At 44.2% G+C, this 21,917-nt stretch overlaps 2 protein-coding genes and 1 pseudogene across 16 annotated transcripts; 1 reads left to right on the top strand and 2 right to left on the bottom strand.

Annotated features, from left to right (window-relative positions):
- Positions 1-646: 646 nt before the first annotated feature.
- On the bottom strand, positions 647-9,587 carry LOC125513618 (uncharacterized). 15 transcript variants are annotated; one of them, XM_087531334.1, is made up of 13 exons: positions 9,255-9,587; positions 6,435-6,816; positions 6,142-6,321; positions 5,808-6,035; positions 5,577-5,729; positions 5,319-5,393; positions 4,970-5,047; positions 3,611-4,893; positions 3,261-3,409; positions 2,116-3,191; positions 1,945-2,022; positions 1,798-1,861; positions 1,448-1,663 (listed from the first exon to the last, which is right to left on the bottom strand). In XM_087531334.1, exons 4-8 carry the CDS (start codon positions 5,992-5,994, stop codon positions 4,787-4,789), a joined length of 600 nt encoding a protein of 199 aa, XP_087387460.1. In that variant the 5' UTR covers positions 5,995-6,035; positions 6,142-6,321; positions 6,435-6,816; positions 9,255-9,587; the 3' UTR covers positions 1,448-1,663; positions 1,798-1,861; positions 1,945-2,022; positions 2,116-3,191; positions 3,261-3,409; positions 3,611-4,786. The 15 variants fall into 15 exon arrangements, with proteins under 15 accessions (XP_087387455.1, XP_087387460.1, XP_087387454.1 ...); XM_087531329.1 differs by lacking the exon at positions 1,448-1,663 and adding an exon at positions 647-1,068 and having other exon boundaries at positions 1,945-3,191; XM_087531328.1 differs by having other exon boundaries at positions 1,945-3,191.
- Positions 9,588-10,204: 617 nt separating this feature from the next.
- On the top strand, positions 10,205-12,230 carry LOC125514976 (F-box/LRR-repeat protein At3g03360-like). The gene is made up of 3 exons (XM_048680378.2): positions 10,205-11,156; positions 11,243-11,377; positions 11,480-12,230. Exons 1-3 carry the CDS (start codon positions 10,371-10,373, stop codon positions 11,774-11,776), a joined length of 1,218 nt encoding a protein of 405 aa, XP_048536335.2. The 5' UTR covers positions 10,205-10,370; the 3' UTR covers positions 11,777-12,230.
- Positions 12,231-17,972: 5,742 nt separating this feature from the next.
- On the bottom strand, positions 17,973-18,742 carry LOC125516520 (uncharacterized; annotated as a pseudogene).
- Between the last annotated feature and the right edge of the window lie 3,175 nt (positions 18,743-21,917).

Genomic DNA, 21,917 nt, shown 5'->3' with positions numbered 1-21,917 from the left:
AGTAGGAACATTAGCTGACCAATTAAACGTTATCTATTTTAGTAATATCAACATTATATCAGATTTATATTTAAGCAACAAGTTTGAAATTATGAGTGGCACATTGTTTAGCTTGATGGATTGAGAGCAGTGCTAAGCAACTATGATAATGGTACTGAATATAAAGGAATGTCTGCATGCAAGTCGCGTGAATTTCGTCATTTGGGTCAGTCGACCATTTCAGATGGTTGGATGAAGATCCTACGTCTCCTAAGCCATCTTCTTCCTCATATCTGATTCTTTCCCTACAGAACACAGCACGGGCCGCCGGCCAAACCACCGGCCCCGACCCCCCTCCCCTGAAACGCCCCCCGCCGTCTGTGTTCCTCCGCCACCCCAACCCCCCACCCTCGCCCCCACCCGCGTCGAGTTTTCTACGTTTTGGCGAGGCCTCACCACCGCCCCCCACAACCACCGCCCCCCACAACCACCGTCCCCACCCGAGCCCCTCCCTTTCCTCTGACAAACTCCGGCGAGCTCTCAAAAATCGACTGACCCAATTTTGAAATTTAGTCTACAATTATTTAACTAGTGTGGAATAAGGCCAACCCGACTTCCATATATAAGGCCAGCCCGGCTCCATTTTGGGAGCAGCGTCAGGCATGTCGGTGGCTCGTTTTGGTAACGACGGTGATCCAAGGACCTTGACGTAATCTTTACTCTGTGTCTAGATGCTTTTGTATTTCTGGTGAACTTTTTATAATCGATCTTAGTTCTTTTTGTAAAAAATAAAAATAAAAAATCTTCAGGCCTTTCTAAATGAGATAGGAAGAGCACATTATGATGGCTTTATAGCAGCCAATTCGGACAACCGGCGACCAAATATTTCTTGTCCCATCAACTAATCATCCCCAACCAAATTCAAGCGGCGCCCCTCCAGCACCGCCACCATGATCCCGTGCCACCGGCAGCTGGCTTGCCGGTGTGGAGCGGAAGATCCCGGAGCGGCATTCTTCTCCTTGGAAGAAGATCCACTGGGAAGGTGCGTCCCGGGCGTGTTGAGATTTGTGAATGAATAAGTCGAACCGTCTATTCCATTCCATTGATGATTAGTACAGGATTTACACTAGTAATCGTGTACGTGCAAATGCACGTATCTAAAATTGATCCTTATTTAGTTTTTACGCTGGTAATAAATCTAAACAAGAACATCACTAAATAACATATATCCTTTATTCAAAATTGTTTCCACACCCCAGAAATGCAAAGAAAAAAAAATTCCAATTATCATTTGCATGCAAGCCACATATCGATCAAAGCAAATAGTGGAAAAAAATATTTCAAGCACAGGAAACTTGTAGTTTTTGTATGCACAATTTTATCCGACCAAGTACAGTTTTATAATTTATAAATATAATTCTTCACTTTCCAGATTTAAATATTAAGGAATCCTGCTACTATAGAGATCTTATTTGAAGATGAGACCATTCAAATATGTTCACACAGATTTTTTTGTTACAGCAATATGTTCACATGGTTCACAACAAACAGCAATAACGAACTCTTTATATTAGTATTTGAATTATACATCGGAAAAATGAATTCAGGTCTATGCCTATATGATCGGCTTACAATTCCATGCATGACTCGATTCCATTGTTTGATGCTCCATTCAGCTCTAACTCTTCCATATAACAAGACATACTTTGTATCACTCTTCACATCTTCTCATTGATGGCAAAAACATGACTATTGTGGCAACTACGCCACCACTTCATATCCAAACACAAGATGAAATGGATGGAAGATGGGAAGTACCTGTCAGCATCTCCCCTACTCCCAAGATTATGCTTCCGCCTCTCTTTTCCCCCTTCTCTTGATTCTTTTTGTCAAACAAACAACATGAGTTGAAACTCAACCAAGCAAAACAGAAAAAACAAAGAAAATATAAAAACATGAGTAAACCTTATATCACTTAAATGCAAATCAGGATATCGTGGGTGCCTTGCCGCTGATTATGTTGCACTTGTTGGACAGCTCAACCTGAACACCATGTGAAATTACCTAGAAGGTTCAGAACTCTGGTGGTTCTGCAAGCAAATATCTTGTCTGGATATAATAGTTCTTGGGACAAACCTGAAAACTTTATTAGGTGCCTCTATGCACTATGAGGCCTTGCAGTTTTAGCTCGCCCCAACAGTATGGACATGGAAATCAGGTATCAACATGAAATTATGTAGGAAGATTCTATATATTTTTGTAGGTGGAAGAAGAAATTTCGATTAGTAGTTGCTACAGGTATATATGTACTGAATCATTGTACATACAGTATTATATATCAATCTAGTAAAAGTGGCGACAAGGCTGTCCATATTGCAACATTGTACAAATACTAAGATATTTGGTCAAGATAACACATCGATTCACAAAACCATGTCCCCAAAAGTGAGATCATCCTTCTGCATATTTGCACGGCAACACATTATAGTCAGACATATGGAAGAATTATTTGCATGCCGAAATCATACCATTAGAATCCGTTAATATGAAGAAATATATACTTTTCTAATGTACTTCAATCATCAAAAGCATACTGGTTAAGAAATAGGAGTTAATCTGAAGCATGTGTCTTGTTCTTAACTTCTCTGATCTGGCTGTTGCTCACTCCTCCTTCCAGTATTATACTCTGTTGACATCCTCTTTCAGAAACACATTCAGTCATGGGGCAGCAGCAGCATGATCATAAGGCTTTGGATATTGCTAGAAAGAATCACATAACGGTCATTCATGGGGCAGCAGCAGCCTGATCTGTTGAATACCAATTTGGACGCATTCACAACCTAAAAAAACACGGTTGGTGATCTGCAAGTGTGTTTGTGTAATAAGAAATACCAAGAAATGCTATCAGTACATCACAAATGAAATATTTGGTTGCTTTCTTTGACGTTTAACAATCAAATGTTTTGATGTCACCAGACATATAAGCATCTAACTTTTCACGCAATAATAAACTTGAATAGAGACGGTGAAAATGCTTGAGCAATTAATATGTACACAAACAATACCTTGCTCAAAAGGATTTATGAGGTAACATTGGATGATAATTAAGAAAATCAAATCATCAACCTATCTGTAGCTGCACAAAATGATATGGCATCTGTAGGTGTAGGCTCGCCTCTCCTAAACTATAGCTTGGAGATGAGTTCTTATATCTGCATCAAATCACATGATAAAAGAAACTGAAACCAAAACTACGAGGAAATGCATACATGAACGTTTACCTCTATGTTTCTGGTGTAAACTTTGTAATTCCAATTCTCCGTGTCCCTTTCCTCCAATAGAGACACAATAAAGTGCCACATCCTAATTGAATCACTGACATCGTGAGAGATGGAGTGTTGTGCGGGAAAGCTACCTCCTCGGCTCTTCCCTGCATTGAAATGTCAACCCATCAAACATACAATACTGGTCTTCTATTGCAAAGAAGAATTATGCTAGATTGCAGGAAGTCATAAAAGATGCAAGTTCTGCTCAAAGTAAGTAGAATTGGTTGGTGATTTTTTCAGTAGAACATAAACTTCAGAAAATAAAGAATAATAAAACAGAGAGATTTCTTGCTCATCATAATCACCTCAATCTTCGAGAGACAGCCGGAGGCCTTATCCACTCCGTATCCCACCCATTATGTCCACTTGGTTGTTGGTGTTGCTGCGGTCAGTGGATGTGGCTGCCCCGGCGGCGGCGGCGACCGTGGCCGTGAACTCACGGCTCAATCGCCATGAACTGCTCCTAGGAGGAAACAAAGCGGTGAATGCTGGCAGTTTCCTACGCGATCAACACATCGAACGCGGTATTTGTTCAGGGTGTGAATAGCGGTTTGGGGCTTGGGCAGCGGTTTCAGAGGGTGGATATCCCAGATCCGGCGACCCTGAAGTCGTGGAACATGGCATTGGTGATGCTGACATCGGCTTCCTCGTCTACCCAGCAGAGGGAGACGGTGGTAGAGGGTGTGACGATGGCATACGTGTGGCAGCGGTTGAGCAGAGGACCTTCCAGTGGCCTTCCTGCGCGTAAGAAGAGGCCGGCTGCTAGAAGGATGTGGCGAAGGCGTGCGCATGGCGGCGGCCGGGTGCGTCAGCCTGTCGGGACATGCGGCGGGGAGGAGGAGCAGTTTTCTAATGGAGTGGCGGCCCTGCGGGCGGCACCCCCGCGTTCGTGCGTAGATGCGGCGTTGAGGGGAGCAGTTTTCTAATGGAGCCACGAATGGGCACGGGATTAGCAGCGAGGGTGAGCGGTTCTGGACGTGGACAAATCGTTATGGAGGTGTGGGTCGATCGGTGGGACTGGTGGCTTGTTAGCGTTAAACATAGAAAGACCGTGGATCGTTAGATCGTGTGATTAGGTGGCTGAGATGATCTGGATCTGCCCCTCTCGTGCTTTTATAGTGGTAGTAGATAGTAGATGTCTGGATCCGTGACCACCTGGTACAAGATGGTCTAGACGGTGGTACAACTGACCATGAGCACGAAATGTATATACACCGGTTCTTGCCGCGGTGTTGACCCGCTGGTCAAGGGTAACTCCAAGACTTGTGAAGGAGAAGTGGGAGTTGAAATATCGAATGTGTTGTCTAAAGTATTTTGCATCCTGGTCTACCTGGCTTGAAAACAATCGTTGCAGCTCTTGAGAAACCTCTGGGATACATACCTTAACTTTACCTTTTCTGCAACAGAAGGCTGGACCTTCATACTGGAACCTCATTGCTCCACAATGGACACAGTCTTTTACTGGCTTCAAAACATGATGCTTAGTTGGTAATTGGTAGATTCTTGTAGACATAGTCATAAGGATCATCAGCCGCAAAAGCCTGTTGTGAAACATTAGGTGTCACTCTGTATGATTCAAACTCATGACCTGCAATAATATTGGAGTCAAAAATACATCACAGTCTGCAAGATATAAGGGTATATGCATTCATGGTATAGGTCACCTTGTCCAGTAAATATCCTGCATTCATCATCATCATCATCATACACTGGTTGCCCATCCTGTGTGTCGTGCAAGCATTCTAGGAAAGCAATAACATTAAATCAGCTTCATGTTTGGATGTGAGCATCATCATTTCTCCTATTGAAAAATTTAGTACTGTAACGCGAGGATATAGATTCACCCAAAAGTTTTTAAGCTAGATTCAGTAGTTTTTAAACACTGGAATCTCTAAAAAAGACTTGTATTTAGGAATGGAGGGAGTATACACCACAATTACAACACACGGGAAACTACACAGTGCCGTATAAAGGAATTAAGTAATGGGACAGGAATAATGAAAGGAAATATACCGTCCACTTCGGCAGGGGGCTCCATAGGCTCTAATATTCCAGCATCATAGGATTCTTCACCATTGCCGTGGCAACCTGGTTGCACACCGCCGACACGATAGAAACAAAGTTGAATATCACATGGCAGGTGCAGTCAATTACCACGCAAACACAGTTATTTTTGACAAAAATTGAAGATAAATGGTCTTTTAGTGGGACTAATTAAATTACATGTAAGATCAATGGCATGTGTAATTGGGGAGGGGACTGCAGATCCACCTGTTGGCTCAGCAATGTAGGACTGTTCAGATGATGCATGGCGTTTTCCCATCTTATGCACACGTTTCCTCTGCAAGACAACTTCTTTTTCTTCCGGCGTCATTTGATCATATTGTTCTCTCATGCGACGCCGTTTCTTCTCAGAAGATGCCTCTGAATGGGATACATGTGGTCAGGAAACTGTGTCTATAAAATCAAAATGGGTCAATCAGTACTGAATCCTCGGCATACCTTTCATTTGAACAGAGCTAAGTGTTCGAGGCAGAAAGTTTTCTTGTATGTGCGCTCCTTGAGCTTGTGACATGTTAAATACCCCATGAACATCCATCGTTTGTCGTTCGTAAGTGGGATTTGTGTGCAGCCAATCAATATGACCATCTATCTGCATAGATGACCCACTGCATGGCGAGTTTAGCATATCGTTGACAACAGATTGTGCTGTTTAAAGATAAGCAATACCTAGAGAAAGACAGTGCATCGTATGGCTTTCATATGGTTGAAGATGAGCAATACGTACAGAAAGATGGTGCATCATATGGTGCTAGAAAATATTTGTTGAAATTACCAGGTGATACTTGGACGCTAGTGGTTGCAGCTTTCTTCTCTAGTCGAGCGATCCGGAGCTTCTTGCAGTGCTCTGCTTTCTCCTCGTCGGATAGACATTAATACCACGTTTCAGAGCTTCGTTTTTTGCGCCCAAGAGCGACATCTTCAGATGGATGGTCGGTATAAGCCGAGGTTGCAGCTGCATGTATGATACGTATGATAGGTTAGTCTCTCAATATAGTAGTGTACCATAGAATATTGAAACAATAGTCAGAATATTAAAATTGCAGCATGTAAAGATAAAGAACGAACCGGTTGTGTTTGAGTTGGCTATGTTGCTCAAAGGGGGCCGTGGCACATCCGGTGATGAAGAAGCAGGTGTTGGAGAGACCTCCTCAGGGTTAATACTAATGACAAATGCAGCCTTCTTGTGTGCTCGGGCCATACGCCGCTTCTGGTTGTACTCCGCTCTCTTCTCATCGGACATTCGTGCATACCAATTTTTACCACTTTTTGGTTTTTCAACATCTTGATTTACAACTGAGTTGGTTATGTTGCTCAAAGGGGTTCGTGGCACATGCAGTGACGAAGAAGAATGTGCTTGATTTGCAGTCTCCTGAGTAGGTGTATTCGTCGGATCTTTACATGGGGAACGATCCCCTGATTGTAACGCATGCGGACAATGATTCCTCATCTGTGGCATGAATGGTTAACATCGTACATCATTAGTAATATTCACGCAATATTGAGAAGCTCAATTCTTAAATGTTGCAAACAAAGTAAGCAGAATCTCAAGTAAATATTAATATGTGACGAAAAGGATCTCTGTCATGAATGGGAAACATCGTACATCATTAGAAATATTCATGCAAGAGAAGCTCAATTCCTAAATGTTGCAAACAAAGTAAGCAGAATCTCAAGTAAATATGAGTATGCGCAGTTAGTTAGGGAGGAAGAGGAAACATAATTTGTTTTCATTATGTCAAAATTATATATTTCAATATATTTCAAAATGGCATTCAGTTTTGCCGCATCTGTTTTTGAATGTTGAAACATATATGAAACATATTTCATGAATCTTGAAACATATTAGCTTGCACAAAAAAAAGAACTACATTATTTTCCCGTATAAAATTCAAGAAAGCGATAGCAGCAGACTGGTTAAGAGTAGAGGCTTGAGAAGATGTTGCAGAGGTGTGGAAGAAGGTAATACTGAAAAATAGAATTTTATAGGTCAAAGCAAGTTGCATATCTAAGTGGAGATGAAAGGTTTAATGTCATGAGTGTACCAAGCAGAGAGCATCTATTTTCTATTTTGCAAGCAGAGAGGCTGCAGGGTGGCTTGAGAAGATGTTGCAGAGGTGTGGAAGAAGGTAATACTGAAAAATAGAATTTTGTAGGTCAAAGCAAGTTGCATATCTAAGTGGAGATGAAAGGTTTAATGTCATGAGTGTACCAAGCAGAGAGCATCTATTTTTCAGGTGGAGGGAAAAGAGAGTTGGCAAGTTGCTGACATGCCAAAACCTCATCCACCTCCTCATAGGGTAATGCCAGGAAGAAAGAAGACAAAAAGAAGAAGAGAAGAAGGTGAGAAACCTCACGGGAACAAGCTTTCAAAGAAAGGCATTAAAAAAAGGCATTAAAATTGCTTGTTCTATGTGTGGGAGCTTTACTCATAACAAGAGAACCTGTGAGCAGAATCCAAACAGAGGTAAGAAACAAAATGCTAGCTACACAAGAGCAGCAAAAAGAGCAAGGAGAAAGAAGCAAAAAGATTTAGGAAAAAACACACAGCAGGTAACTGTTATCTCTGAATTTTAATGTGATATATGTTCACTCTGAAAGTACTGATCATTTTGTTTCAGGTGGTACACCCAGGGAAGAGGACAAAGAAGCAACCAACATCTACTTCAGCAAGACCATCTTCTCAAGAAAGAAACAATCAGCCGCAAGTCAAAGTGCAATGCCTACTGCATCTTCTCAACCAGTTCCAAGGGGAAGCCACAGTAGGAGTCGCAAACAGGGCTTCTTCAAGCTCACAGCAGATGCAAGTGCCAAGAAATAACATGCTGGAATGGCTTCTCACTGGGAAAAAGTGAATGCCCGGATTGTTTTTCAATGTCACGTAGTTGATGTGTGACACAAGATAGAAGTGTGTGCTTTTATTTGATGTGAAACATCAAATTCCTTGACAATTAAGTGTCGTTTGTGGAGTTTTGCATGTCAAAGACCTGTAGCTTTTATCAGGTTGAACCTGAGTATGCCATGGAACTTATTGTGTGAAATTAAGTTCTTCAATGCTATGGAAATTTGCTATCTATTTCTGAATTTGATGCCAATAATTTGTACACTTCTGATAAAATATCTTGCAACACACTATTCCATACAGAACAGTACAGTGATAAAATATTTGCTGTCAAAAGTTCCCTTCTTTTACATAGCATTGCATACAGAACAGTATAATGATCAACAATTTGCTCTGAAATTATATTGCTGTAGTACACTGCTGAAAAATTACAAAGCTCACACTAAGTCCATTGGGAGGCGAAGAGGCTGGGTCTGGGTCGAACCGGCTCGAGGGCGTCGTTTAGACCACACCCAGCAGGCCCAGTCCGACGTGGCCGGTCGATGGGCCCATCCCAGGCGCCACATATGCAAAACCACCTTCCCAAACCACTTAAGTGGGTGCCAGGGGGTGATATGTCCAGTTTAGAATAGTTCAAGGGATTAAGAACTCGGTTTTAAACATTGGGGGGTTATGTGATCCAAACGGGATACTTCTGGGGGTTATCTATACTTTTTTTTCATTTTTAACTAAAACTACAATGTGCAGATTATATATTTAGATTATAAATTTGAGTAGTTGTCACAAAACAAAACATCGCTGCCAATACTATTGTGGATAACCCAATATAGCAAAATTTAGGCAACTTCAGGAGCATAGCAACACAATGGGATGGGAAGGTAAGCAACAAAACTTCAAAATATGAGTTGCTTGAACTACAAATTTCCGAAATCCTCACTAATTCAATATGTCCTCGTAAATTTCAGGAATCCTGATGGCAGCTATTTGTCTATATGCTGACAGAATTTGAAATTGGTTTGCTTGATTCTCTGAGTATAGAAACTTACTTGCGAATCCGGCGGAGTGGCAGCGTGGCGGCGTGGCGGAGGCGACGACCCACGGCGGGGCGGCTCCGGCAGCTACAGAGGCTCCCGGCGACCCGCGGCTCCGGCGGCGCGCGGTGAAGAGCGCGGGCGGAGGCGGCGACCCGCGGCCGGGGAGGCTCCCGTCCCGGCGACCCACGGCAGCGGTGAAAGGCGCGGAGGCAGCGGTGAAGGGCGGGCGGAGGCGGCGACCCGCGGTGGGGAGGCTCCCGTCCCGGCGACCCGCGGCAGCGGTAAAAGGCGCGGCTGCGGGAGGAGGTGCGGGAGAAGGAGGAGGTCGTGCGGGGGCGGTTTTTTTTTACTGCGGGGCGATTAGCGATCGATCGTGGCTCGTTGCGTGGTTGGTAGCGTTAAACACATAATGATTAAGGATCATTAGATTTTGACGATGGATGGCTGTGATTTGTTTGGATCTGCCTCTCTCTTCTTTTTATAGTGATAATAGATAGTAGATAGTAGATAATAGATACTCCCTCCGTTCCAAATTACTTGTCTTGGATTTGTATAGATACGGAGATATCTAGCACTAAAATGAGTCTAGATATATCTGTATCTGGACAAATTCAAGATAGGTAATTCGAAACAAAGGGAGTAGTAGATAACGCTACGAACAGCCACGTCCGTTCGTGGGGAACTGGTGTTTCTCCTCGGTGCAGCGGCGGTTGGGGATCGCAGGAAGGAGACGTTCGTGCGTGGGTGGCGGTTATCAAACCGAAGGAGTTAAAAAACTGGCGGGGCGTCAGACGAACATGGGAGTTTGAACCTTTATGAACAGGAGAAGTTACTACCACGATGCACCATTGCCTGCAGTTACCGAGCGCCCCATCTCCATAAACCCAGTGATGCCTTGTACAATGAAAGATGCTTAAAGAAATATTTTAAAAAATAAAATAAGATTTTCTGAAGCACCGGTGTCTATTTCTATAGAAAAGACATTTAGTTAAGCATTTATCCTGTACAAATAAACACCGATACTTAAAAAAAATTCGGTTTATTTCTCTAATCATCTTTCCTCAGCACCTACACGGCGTGATAGTGTGGGACGCGGGCTTACCCCTCGCCAGTCGCCAGTTGCCGACCATGGAGAAGGAGGCCGCGGGGGAGGCGCGCGAATCCCATGGGTACGCCCGGAAGCGGGCACGGAGCGGCGGCGGCGGCGGCGGTGGCAGCGAGGATTTCATCACCAGACTCCCCGACGACATCCTCGGCATCACCATCTCCCTCCTCCCCACCAAGGACGGTGGCCGCACGCCCATCCTCTCCCGCCAATGGCGCCACCTCTGGCGCTCCGCGCCTCTCAACCTCGAGGTCAGCACCCGACCCCCCGGCGCCGCCGGCCCCGTCCCCACTCCCTCCCGCGTCCCACCCTCCGCTGTCTCCCAGATAATCTCCCAGCACCAGGGCCCCGCGCGCCGGTTCTCCTTCCACTGCCGCGGCGCCGACGACCTCTGCGCCCAGGCGGAGAGCTGGCTTCACTCCCGGGCCCTCGCCAACCTCGAGGAGCTCGACATCGCTCACGCCAGCCCCCGGCTGCTGGCATCAGTGTTCCGCTCCGCATCCACCACCATCCTGGCTGCCAAGATCAACGGTTGTGATTTCCCCGGCGAGATTGTGCCGGCCATGAATTTCCCCAATCTCAAGAAGCTCACCCTGTTTCACACTTCCATCTCGGAGGACGTCTTGCACGCGCTGCTCTCCGGCTGCCATGCCTTGGAGAGCTTATACATGGCCGAAGTTTCTGCTGCTGGTCGCCTCCGTGTTAGCTCGCCGACTCTTAAGACCATTATCTTCAGTCATAGCTCTAGTGAAATGGTGGAGATATTGGGCCCTTTCATAGCCGCCGTCTCCAATATCCTACTCTTCCAGGTAGCAGCAACGTTGTCATCTAATCTTGCATTCGCCACACCGACATGCAGATGATAATTTTTATGTCCATTGTTTGCTTTCTTCAGGGAATAAGCCCGGTCAGCTCGGCAAACTCCATGCGCACCGTAAAGGTTTTGGCTCTCAGATCTTCTGCAGATAAGCTGCATGCAGTTCTTAACATTCTCAGGTGGTTTCCCTGTTTGGAGAGGCTCCATGTCACCGTGAGTACTCATTTTTGCTTGCTTTAAGTGTCTGATTTGATTCACATAGTATAGTCTAGTTAGCTACTGCCATAACATATGCCTCTTCCTCCCATGTCGCAGTTTGGTAAACACCATGATATGGATCAGCAAAATGAGCCTCAGCATGACCCACTACATCCAATCGAATGCCTTGAGGCCCATCTCAAAAAAGTGGTGTTTAAGCCATTCGAGGGCTATGGGAAACAGGTTGAATTTGCCAGGTTCTTTGTATTGAATGCAAAGGTGCTAGACAGAATTGAATTTGAAGCGTATAATCACTACGGCATTGAAATGGTGGGTTATGAGCACAAGCTGCTACAAGTGGAAAACAGAGCCTCTCGACACGCTCGGTTTGTATTCAAGACTATTTCATACTGACCGAGTACCATGTCAATAAGCATAACCATGATTGGTCGGTCAGTAGCCGACCCCTTCCGACAGCCTTAGACAGGGTTAATGCCTGAAGATTGAAGTCTCTTGTGCTCATTCGGTAGATGGTGTTGATACCTGAAGATTACACCATCTTCCACTGTCTGCTCTGTTTCTAGTCTATAGTTGCTTTGTAGTTCCAGTAACTTATTGTATTGAAGTTTGAGTTTACTGAATGTAACTTAGTGCCATCTGTCTTGTACAAATTAGCTACTCCCTCTGTAAAGAAATATAAGATCTTGTAGATCAGTAGCTAGTAATTTTACTCTTTCCTAGAGCAAGTAAAGCATTGGATTTGGCCAAGGACCTGGAAATAATGTTGGCTTTGGCAGGGATCCTTGTGTGTACTGCTTCATGCTTGTCAACTTGTTTTCTGCATTACTGCCAGAGAGATTTAGTTTTTCTAGACATGTTTGTTGCTTGCAAAACCAGGCTTTTGCTGGATCCTTGTCACTGTGGCCTGTGGGTGGGGTAGGCTATCCTTAGGTAGAAGAGATCCGAGTTCTTGAAAGAACAGTTTTGACTAGATTGGCTCCATTTTTGTTGCTGGGCGTGCATAGTTTTCCAGTACTGAGTGGCATGTTGTAGAGCTATGGTGTTTATATTAGGGCATGTATAATGGTTGATATGATAGTTTTATCTTAAACCTTGCATGTATGATGACAATAAAACATGTATACAATGGGTTATCTCATAGTCTTATCTAAAATAACTAGTTATTCCTAAAATCATGGTGACACATATCGAGCTAAGTGATCATCTCTTAAATAAGAGAAGACAAATATTTTTTTATGGATTCTCTCTCCTACAACTCAGCAATTATCCTATGTAGTGCACCTAAGATAGCACCATTGTACATGCCCTTAGAGCATAAGTATTCCCAAAACAGGGTAGTGAACATTTGGTACTCTCTCCGTCCCATAATATAAGAACGTTTTTGACAAGCGTAAAAAATGTTTTTATATTATGGGACAGAGGGAGTATATACTAACTAGTGCAAGATGGCTGGGAATAAGGATGCTAGTGTACAAATTGCGGTGGGCACAGTTTTTTCTTTTCTTTTGAATACAATATTGTAGGAATGCTGTTGAGTGGAGCCAAGCTCATTGCATGGCAACCGCGCTCAGGTGCTCAAGGATTTATTTTAGAAACATGGATATTACGTCAAACATGTGCAGTTTTCAGTTTTTTTTGAAACGGAGGCAAAAGATTTGTCTCATATATTAAATAAGGAGGAGAGAGAGTTTGTTACAATACACACCCAAGTTACGGCATGACAATTATTCTTGCAATAAAAAAGACCCTAGTTTCTTTGCCCCAGCTTTGATCCAAAGGTTTGCCTCGTCTTCAATGATGCTGAGCAAGATTTGCGGAGGTGCGCTCTTTTGCCTGAACACTCTTGCGTTGCGCTCATTCCAGATGACCCATGACACTAGCATGGTAATCGATGTCTTTACTTTTCTATCGGTGGTGCCCGTGGTGCATGTGCTCGCCCACCAGGCATGAATGGAGTCAAACATGTGCCATGTAGACGTGTCCATGTCGTGGATGCGAAATTTCTGGATAGCCATGTTCCAAAGCCTGAGAGTGAAGCGGCATCTGAAGAAAAGATGAGGGCCACATTCCTGCATCCGTCGGCACAAGGGTCAGGGGCCACAGTTAGGCCATCCTCGCTTCTCCAATCTGTCAGCAGTCTAGATCCTATCCTGAAGCGCGAGCCAAGCAAAGAACTTGACTTTTGGTGGGGCCAAAGCCTTCCAGACCATTTGGTCCATGGGGGAGAGGACCAAGCCCAAAAATTGTGCCTTGTAAGCGGAGGCCGCGGAGTAGTGCCCAGATTCCGTGTGCTTCCATAGGATGTCATCCTCAGTGAGCTCATCCAGGTGCACCTCGTGCAGCAGCATCCAAAGGGTGAAGAATTGCGCAACATGCTTGATGGAAACCGATGCGGGCGGTCTGATTTTGAGAATCCACACATTGTCCTTGAGGGCCTCCCGTACCTTCCAGTGCTTCCGGGAGGAAGTCTCGTAAATGAGCGGAGCAATGTCTTTGGGCTTGCGACCAAGGAGCCAATGGGAGTCCCAAAATGGAGTCTTCGCACCGTTCCCAATCGTGATGGTGGTACAGGCGTAGAAAAAGTTGAGGTCCTCCTCATCGCACGGGTTCCCACTCCCGATCCACAACTTCGTGGGCTCTTTCCACTCGTACCAAGGCCACCGCAAACGCAAAGTCCGCGTGAACTTGTTGGTGTTGAGGACCCCTAGTCCACCATAGGCGAGCGGCTAGCTGACAACATCCCAATTGACCTTGCACTTTGCCCCGGATGTCGTATCCGACCCCAACCATAGAAAGGCCCGCTCAAGCTTGTCGATGTTTTGCAGAATGGTGGGTTGTATGACAAGTGGCATGATGAAGTAGATCACTTGGGAAGCGAGGACCAACTTAACAAGGGTCGCGCGGCCAATGGTGGTGATGTTTTAGCCGTCATATGTAGTCAGTCTACTTGCCACTTTATCGACAAGAAATTGTAGGTCGGCGAGCTTCAGCTTCCACACAGATAGCGGGAGTCCCAGGTAGCGGAGCGGAAAGGAAGCCCTGACAACCGGTAGCCCTTGCGTGATGTGGCCCCGGTCAAGGTTGTCGCACCGAATGGGGACCATTGAGCTCTTATGGAAGTTGGTGCGAAGGCCGGTGACTTCACCAAAACCTCGCAGAATGGCCGCGAGGTTGTCTACGTCTCTTTTGATCGGCGCTACAAACACAGCCGCATCATCTGCATAGAGAGAGGTTCGCCCCATGACCCCTCTCCCTCGAACCTTGTGAAGAAGGCCCTTCCTTGTCGCCACATCAAGGATTTGCCTCAATGGGTCAATAGCTATCACAAAAAGGAGGGGAGAGGCGGGGTCCCCTTGCCATAGTCCCTGGTCATGCTTGATGGGGGTACCAGCTACCCCATTCAAGAGGATCCTTGAAGATGAGGAGTATAGAAGAGCCGCAATCCACTCTCAAAATTTGCTTGGGAAACCTCGCCTCCAAAGGAGGTCAAGCAAGTACTCCCATTTGACAAAGTCAAATGCCTTGCAGATGTCCAGCTTGAAAAGGAGAGAGGGAGTCTTGCTCTTGTGTAGGCGCCGCGCAAGGTTTCTAACATGCATGAAGTTGTCGTGGATGCTCCGTGTTTTGATGAATGCACTTTGAGCGTTGGAGACGAGGGCGGACATGTGCGGACCAAGCCGGATAGCGAGCACCTTCGCGATGATCTTGGCGATTGCATGGATGAGGCTAATGGGCCTAAAGTCGACGATGCTCTCTGCCCCATCCTTCTTGGGAAGCAACACAATATTCGCAAAGTTGAGTCAGTGTAGGTTTGTTGTGTGGAGGGAGTCAAAGCGTTGAATCACCCTCATGAGGTCGTGCTTGATGATGCCCCAACAATTTTTGTAGAAGAGGCTGGTGAAGCCATCTGGCCCAGGCGCCTTGTTGCTAGGCATGCTATTAATCGCCTCGATGACCTCCGCCTCAGAGAGGGGAGCATCAAGCTCACGCAGGTCATGCGACTCCAGATTGAGCTCCTCTCAATTGAAGTCCTTCGTGCTCCCGCTTCCTCTTTTCATTACTTGCGAGAAGTGGTCATGGATTATCTTCTACTTGGCATTGTGTTCGGTCACCCACCCTTGATCCTTCATAATCCGGTGAATATAGTTTTTCCTCCTTCTCGTGTTAACGCGACGGTGAAAGAATTTGGTGTTGGCATCCCCTTCCTTAATGTTTGTGATTCTAGCACACTGCTTTTTACGTGCTTTCTCCAGCGCGCCCAAGCTTATGACCCTTCTCTTAAGCCGAGCTCGAAGGTTGCACTCCCCAGGGGAGAGCAACCTTCCCTCCTGAGCAATGTCGAGGCAGAGGATCACCAAGAGGGCACATGGAGGTGGATCTTGGCTTTAGAGAAGGGCCTCTACTCCATTCCGTGAGACGCGTCGCCATTTTCTTGAGATTGTGGAAAAGGATCATGTATGGGTCGGTATGCTCAACTGGCTCGGCCCATGCCTTGTGGACCACGTCATAGAAGCCTGGCATAGAAGCCCAAAAGTTCTCAAATTTGAAGGTCCTAGGCCTCCTTGGCCCCTTATCTTCAGCAAGAAGAAGCGGGCAGTGGTCGGAGAGGGACGAGGAGAGTGCATGTAACACGTGGTCGTTGAATGTTTTGTCCCACTCTGCATTGCAAAAGAAGGAGTCGAGCTTGCAAAGGGTTGGACCTCTCATTGCTCCATGTGAATCTCCTATTCTGGAGGTGGATTTCTTTGAGCTCACAACTATGGAGAGTTGCACGGAACCAATTTATACGGTTGCAGTTCACGTTCCTCTTGTTTTTATCCCTTGCCCGGTAAATCTGGTTGAAATCCCCGGAGACGATCCAAGCCACACCAGCGGGTGGCTTTTGGCCAATGAGCTCGGCAAAGAACACATCTTTGAGCGAGTGGTCGGTGGGGCCATAAACGGTGGTTATCTTGAAGCTCACACCTGAGTCACTGACACGGACCATGGCCGAGAGGCAGAAGGTGGTGATGATGATGCTGGACATCTCCACCAAAAGGTCATCCCAAAGAAGAAGGATACCACCCCTGGTGCCATTTGCTGGACGTTGTGCGAAGCTACGCAGCCTATGCCCCCCCTCCCAAGAAAGCAGCCGTGAACTGATCGATGCTGTCAAGCTTCGTTTCCTGGAGGCACGCTACATGACAGGAGGAGGAAGCGATAGTAGCATTAATTGTCGACCGCCGATTCGGACAGTTAAGGCCCCGGACATTCCAGCTCAGAAAGTTTACTGGTTGTGCTGACATAAATTAACAGCAAGGACCCTAGAGCATAGCCACTAAACATAGGCAAGAGGAAACATGATAGCATCTGAACTAGCAGCGAGAACAGCAATTTGTGTGCATACATATGCGACAGCCAACACCCACGGTTGCATAGATAACCTGATACATGGCGCATATACAGCACGCCCACACACTTCGCTACCAAGCTAAAACTTGACCCAGCACCTAACCATCCGGCAACATACAAATAGTTGTACTAACATAGCAACTAACAACCCAGATTATGAGTAGCGGCTCAGGATGCTGCCTACTGCAGCACGGCCTCCTCGTCGGCCCTCTCTAGGTCCAGCGCGCCTCCTCCTCCCAGGGCCGGCCCTGAGGGGGGGGAGGGGGCAGAGGGGGCGGCCGCCCCGGGCCCCCCAAATACAGGGGCCTCGTGCCAGGTATTCTGTATGCTACGTAGGTAGCCCATCCTCGCCTAAAAACCTATGTACCCCAGCCAGGCAAATGCAGCTAACCAACGCAGGCAATCAGTGGTTTCTTTCTTTCCTTAATCAACGATTTCTTTCTTTGAATTGTGCGTCTCTGGCTCTTTCCTACGATCTGTAGTTCAGGGCCCCGATCGCGAGTTGCCGTTAGGTAGGCGCTGTACGATCTAACTCCATGGCCCTGACTGTGGCAATACACCGATGAACTTCGCTACCCTGTCCTTGGGCCTTGAACACACACGCACATCATAGAGTGTCCCGCCAGATTCCAGTCAACACGGTGCCATTGCCGAGCCGAGCCGCCGAGCACTTGACAAGCGTTCGCCTACATGGCGACACCGATCTGTATGATTCAAGGTATGCCATACAATGAATCCCTATTTCCTATACGTATATTGCTAATTTACGTAATTTACATGATGCATAGCATGCATCGTTCAACCTTCGATGCAATTTTTTTCCTAACAATTTGTGCTATATATTACTGTCGTTTACAATGTATGATATCTAGTACTCCCTTCGTAAATAAATACGAAGTGAATAAATACATTAAAATGTATGCTACTTCCTAATAAGAAAAGAGTTAGAATATTTTATATTTGTTTACGGAGGGAGTAGATTGAAAAAAAAGGAAGAGAAAATGATGAGTTGGGGATACTTGTTGTGGAGGAAAAGAAGCCAACTAAGAAAACTTCTAAATTGAAGCGGAAGAAAATTTTGGCATCAACATCGACGACAAAAATGTAAGAGGCCCTAAGAACATAGTTAATTCGTTAATGACAACAACATTTATTGGAAACATCTTGTATACAATACTGATTTGTCATGATGTTTGTATTAAGGGCCCCAAAGTAGTAGACTCGCCCCGGGCCTCTGAAATCTCAGGACCGGCCCTGCTCCTCCATGCGCCAGGAGAGCTTCCTCCACAGCATCTACATTGACGTCGTCTAGCTTAAACAGGCCTCTCATGGCTGTGAGCACCTCCGGCGATAGATGCTCCTTGAAATGGTCCGCGAAAGCGTCCAAGGCTGTGGTGGTGACGTCCTCTCCATCCTTGACAATGCCAAGAGAGCGACATACCAGGATTTCTGCCGCGCGAGTCACGGGCGTGGCCTTGGGGCGGCTTGCCGTCTTTGTCTTATGCAGCGAGAAGGTGCCGCCGACCCTGGAGATGAAGACTCCGGCCATTGTTTTATGGCGCGCCGTAAGAGCCCGAGGCGATGTTGGAGCTGGGGTGCGCAGGATGGCCTCCTGCGATCTTCAAACAATGGCGCAAGGCACTGCAGGCCAACAGCACTAGAAGCATCGGCCCTATGGCGCCGCACAGGCGAAGGGGTGCAGCGTACTGGCCTGCTGGACGGCAGTGGCGGCGTTGGCGAGGCCTCGAACCCAGGGGGCCTGGACGGGGACGGCACAAGCAGCAGCATCGTCGTGGGCGCACAGAGCTGTAGCAGCGCCCCACTTGGCTTCCCTGGCAGCAGCGTGGCCAACTAAACTTCATTCCTCTTGGACCTGGGTGACGGCGGCAGAACGGAGGTTGGTGACAGCGGTGTCGAGGCAGGCGGCGTGAGGGCTTGTTGAGAGCGACGCCGAGCAGCCCGCGGCGAGGGATTCAGTTAGAAGCATGACGAACGAGAGGTTCAGTTTCCTCCCAATTTTATATGTCCTACTGAAGATACTTTGCCCACCTTCAAAGAAAGTACTTTGCCCAATCGAAATTCATGGGGCGATGCACCTGTTCCTAGTTGGGCACTAGCCTATGCTTGTACGAGCAGCAAGAAAAAAATGACGAGAAAAAAGATGGCTTGAGCCACGATAGTGAGCTATCATGTTTTGGCCTATTGCAAAAAAAATGTTTTTTTTCTGATGAACTTCTAACCAGTTTAATTTCTCTACATCAGTGTTTGTTAGTAATTCCTAACATATTACTGTACTGTGTAGAGATAATATCGATGATAGTCATAGGACTTGCATATAATGTTTAGTTTAGTGCTAAAAGATGCAAAATACGTTATTGCAGTCATATAATTTGCCTATGTGTGCAGATATGGTTAGTCTTCCGTATCTGCCGTATCTAGCGCTCACGTGGCGTGTCAGCATGAATGCGGCCCACATGACAGCGGTTAGAGTGGTGAGGCGTTGGGTGAGCCACACATTTTTTTTAGAAAACGCCTTTGATTTTTATTTAATTACGCACCTGTCAGTAGATAGTAGAGCCAAGGGGATCCACGAGCACTATTTTTTTAGAAACCACCCTTGCATTTTATTTATTTACAATGAAAATCCTCATATAAAATAAAAAAACATAACTATTTTTTCTCAGAAACCACCCTTGCATTTTATTTATTTACACTGGAAATCCACATTCTTTTTGTAGAAAATGCCTTTATTTTTATTTAATTACGCACCTGTCAGTAGATAGTAGAGCCAAGGGGATCCACGAGCACTATTTTTTTAGAAACCACCCTTGCATTTTATTTATTTACAATGAAAATCCTCATATAAAATAAAAGAACACAACTATTTTTTCTCAGAAACCACCCTTGCATTTTATTTATTTACACTGGAAATCCACATTCTTTTTGTAGAAAATGCCTTTATTTTTATTTAATTATGCACATGTCAGCACATAGTAGAGCCAAGGGGATCCACGAGCACTATTATTTTTAGAAACCACCCTTGCATCTTATTTATTTACAATGAAAATCCTCAAATAAAATAAAAAACACAACTATTTTTTCTCAGAAACAACCCTTGCATTTTATTTATTTACGCTCAAAATCCACATTTTTGGTAGAAAATGCCTTTGATTTTTATTTAATTACGCACCTGTCAGCACATAGTAGAGCCAAGGGGATCCACGAGCACTATTTTTTTTATTAGAAATCGCCCTTGCATTTTATTTATTTACAATGAAAATGCTAAAAAAAATTAAAGACACAACTATTTTTTTCTCAGAAACCACCCTTGCATTTTATTTATTTATGCTAGAAATCCTCAAATAAAATTAAACTCTAGAGCTCGGATTTCAACCGTCGACCTGCTGCGTTTAGCAATGCTTGATAACCACTCGACCGGCTGATGTTTGACATGAATTAAAGATATATACATAATTAATCTTCTGTATTCAATCTTTTTTCTATGTTAGCAAACAATTTATATCTAGATAAATTTTTCAGGCAAATCAACTTAATTTTGTTTGATTTTAAATAATTTTAAATTTTAAATCAAGAGAAAAGGAAATATGGTGCAAAATAAATGTACGTAAATTTTTCGGACAAATCAACTAATTTTTTGTTCGAATTCAATTTTTTTCTTAAAAATCTCGATATTGAAAAATATAGGTCAAATCAACTATTTTTGTGAATTTGAATATATTTATCTTAAAAAATCTAGATAAAAGAAGATATATTCCATAATGAATGTGTGTAAACTTCTTTCAGGAAAAACAATGAAAATTTTGTTTGAATTCGAATAGCTTTAAATTTGAAAATCTAGACAAAAGAAAATATAGTTCATCGTCCGAAAGAAATTTAAATTTTGAATAATTTAAAATTTGAAAAAATAGACGCTCAATCAGAATGATCCCGCTCTCGTCATAGTATGCCCATGTCATGAGAATTTCAATTCCCCGCATAGTTTTCTTAAATAGAACAAGATAAATAAAATATATGCACGAACATTTATATTCCCCGTCAGATTTTTATTTAAATGTGTGAACATTTTTAAAGGAAAATTACGTTTTTTATAATTACAAAATATTTCTTACAGAATTTAATATTTTTTACATGTCACATATTTTTTTGTAACTTATGAACATTTTTTAAATGTGACAAACAACAGAATTTAAGTTGTATTCTTAGATACATTTATTCCTGCAGGGAATAACACGGCAGATCTTTTGTTTATTTTTGAATTTTTTGACAAATCAACTATTTGTTTTGAATTTTAATGTTTTAAATTAAAAAATCTAGATAAAAGAAGATATAGTGCAGAATGAATGTGTGTAAATTTGTTTCACACAAATCAGTGGAAATTTTGTTTGAATTTGAATAGCTTTAAATTTGAAAATATAGATAAAAAATATAGTTCATCTGATTTGTCCGAAAGAAATTTAAAATTTGAAAAAATGGATGCTTAATCAGCATGATCCCGCTCTCATGATAATATGCACATGTCATGGAGAAATTCTATTCCCCACGTAGTTTTCTTAAATAGAACAAGATAAATAACAACAGATGCACGGACATTGATATTCCCCGCCAGATTTTTATTTAGAAATGTGAGCCTTTTTACAATGCAACTTACGTTTTTATAATTACAAAAATATTTCTTACAATGTTTAAATATTTTTTTAGATGTCACAGATTTTTTTAACGCATGAACAATTTTTTGTCCGAAACAACAGAACTTAAATTCTTTTCTTACATCTATTTATTCATGCGGGGAATAGCACCACATGTCTTTAGTTTTGGTTTATTCCTTTGTTGGGCTGAGCGAACATTGTGTTAAAGAACATTTCGTTTGTCTTACTTGCATCAATTTATTCCGGGTTGACTGGATAGTGCAGTTAGCTTATGGAGTGCGGGGCATCGAATAGAATCCCCTTGGCACTATTTTTAATTCATGTTTCTCGCGAGCCACTATGTGCTGAAGTCTGAAGGTGCGTAATTAAATAAAAGTTGATGGTGTTTTCTGCATAAAAACAATCATTCTTGGCTCACCCAACGCCTCACCACTCCCCCGCCCACTGATATGTGGGCCACATTCATGCCGAGACGC

Source organism: Triticum urartu, chromosome 6A (genome assembly GCF_056163025.1).
Source record: "Triticum urartu cultivar PI428250 chromosome 6A, HENAU_Tu73, whole genome shotgun sequence".
NCBI lineage: Eukaryota > Viridiplantae > Streptophyta > Magnoliopsida > Poales > Poaceae > Triticum > Triticum urartu.
Note: the sequence above shows the minus strand (reverse complement) of the source record. Positions and strands in the feature narration are given on the sequence as shown.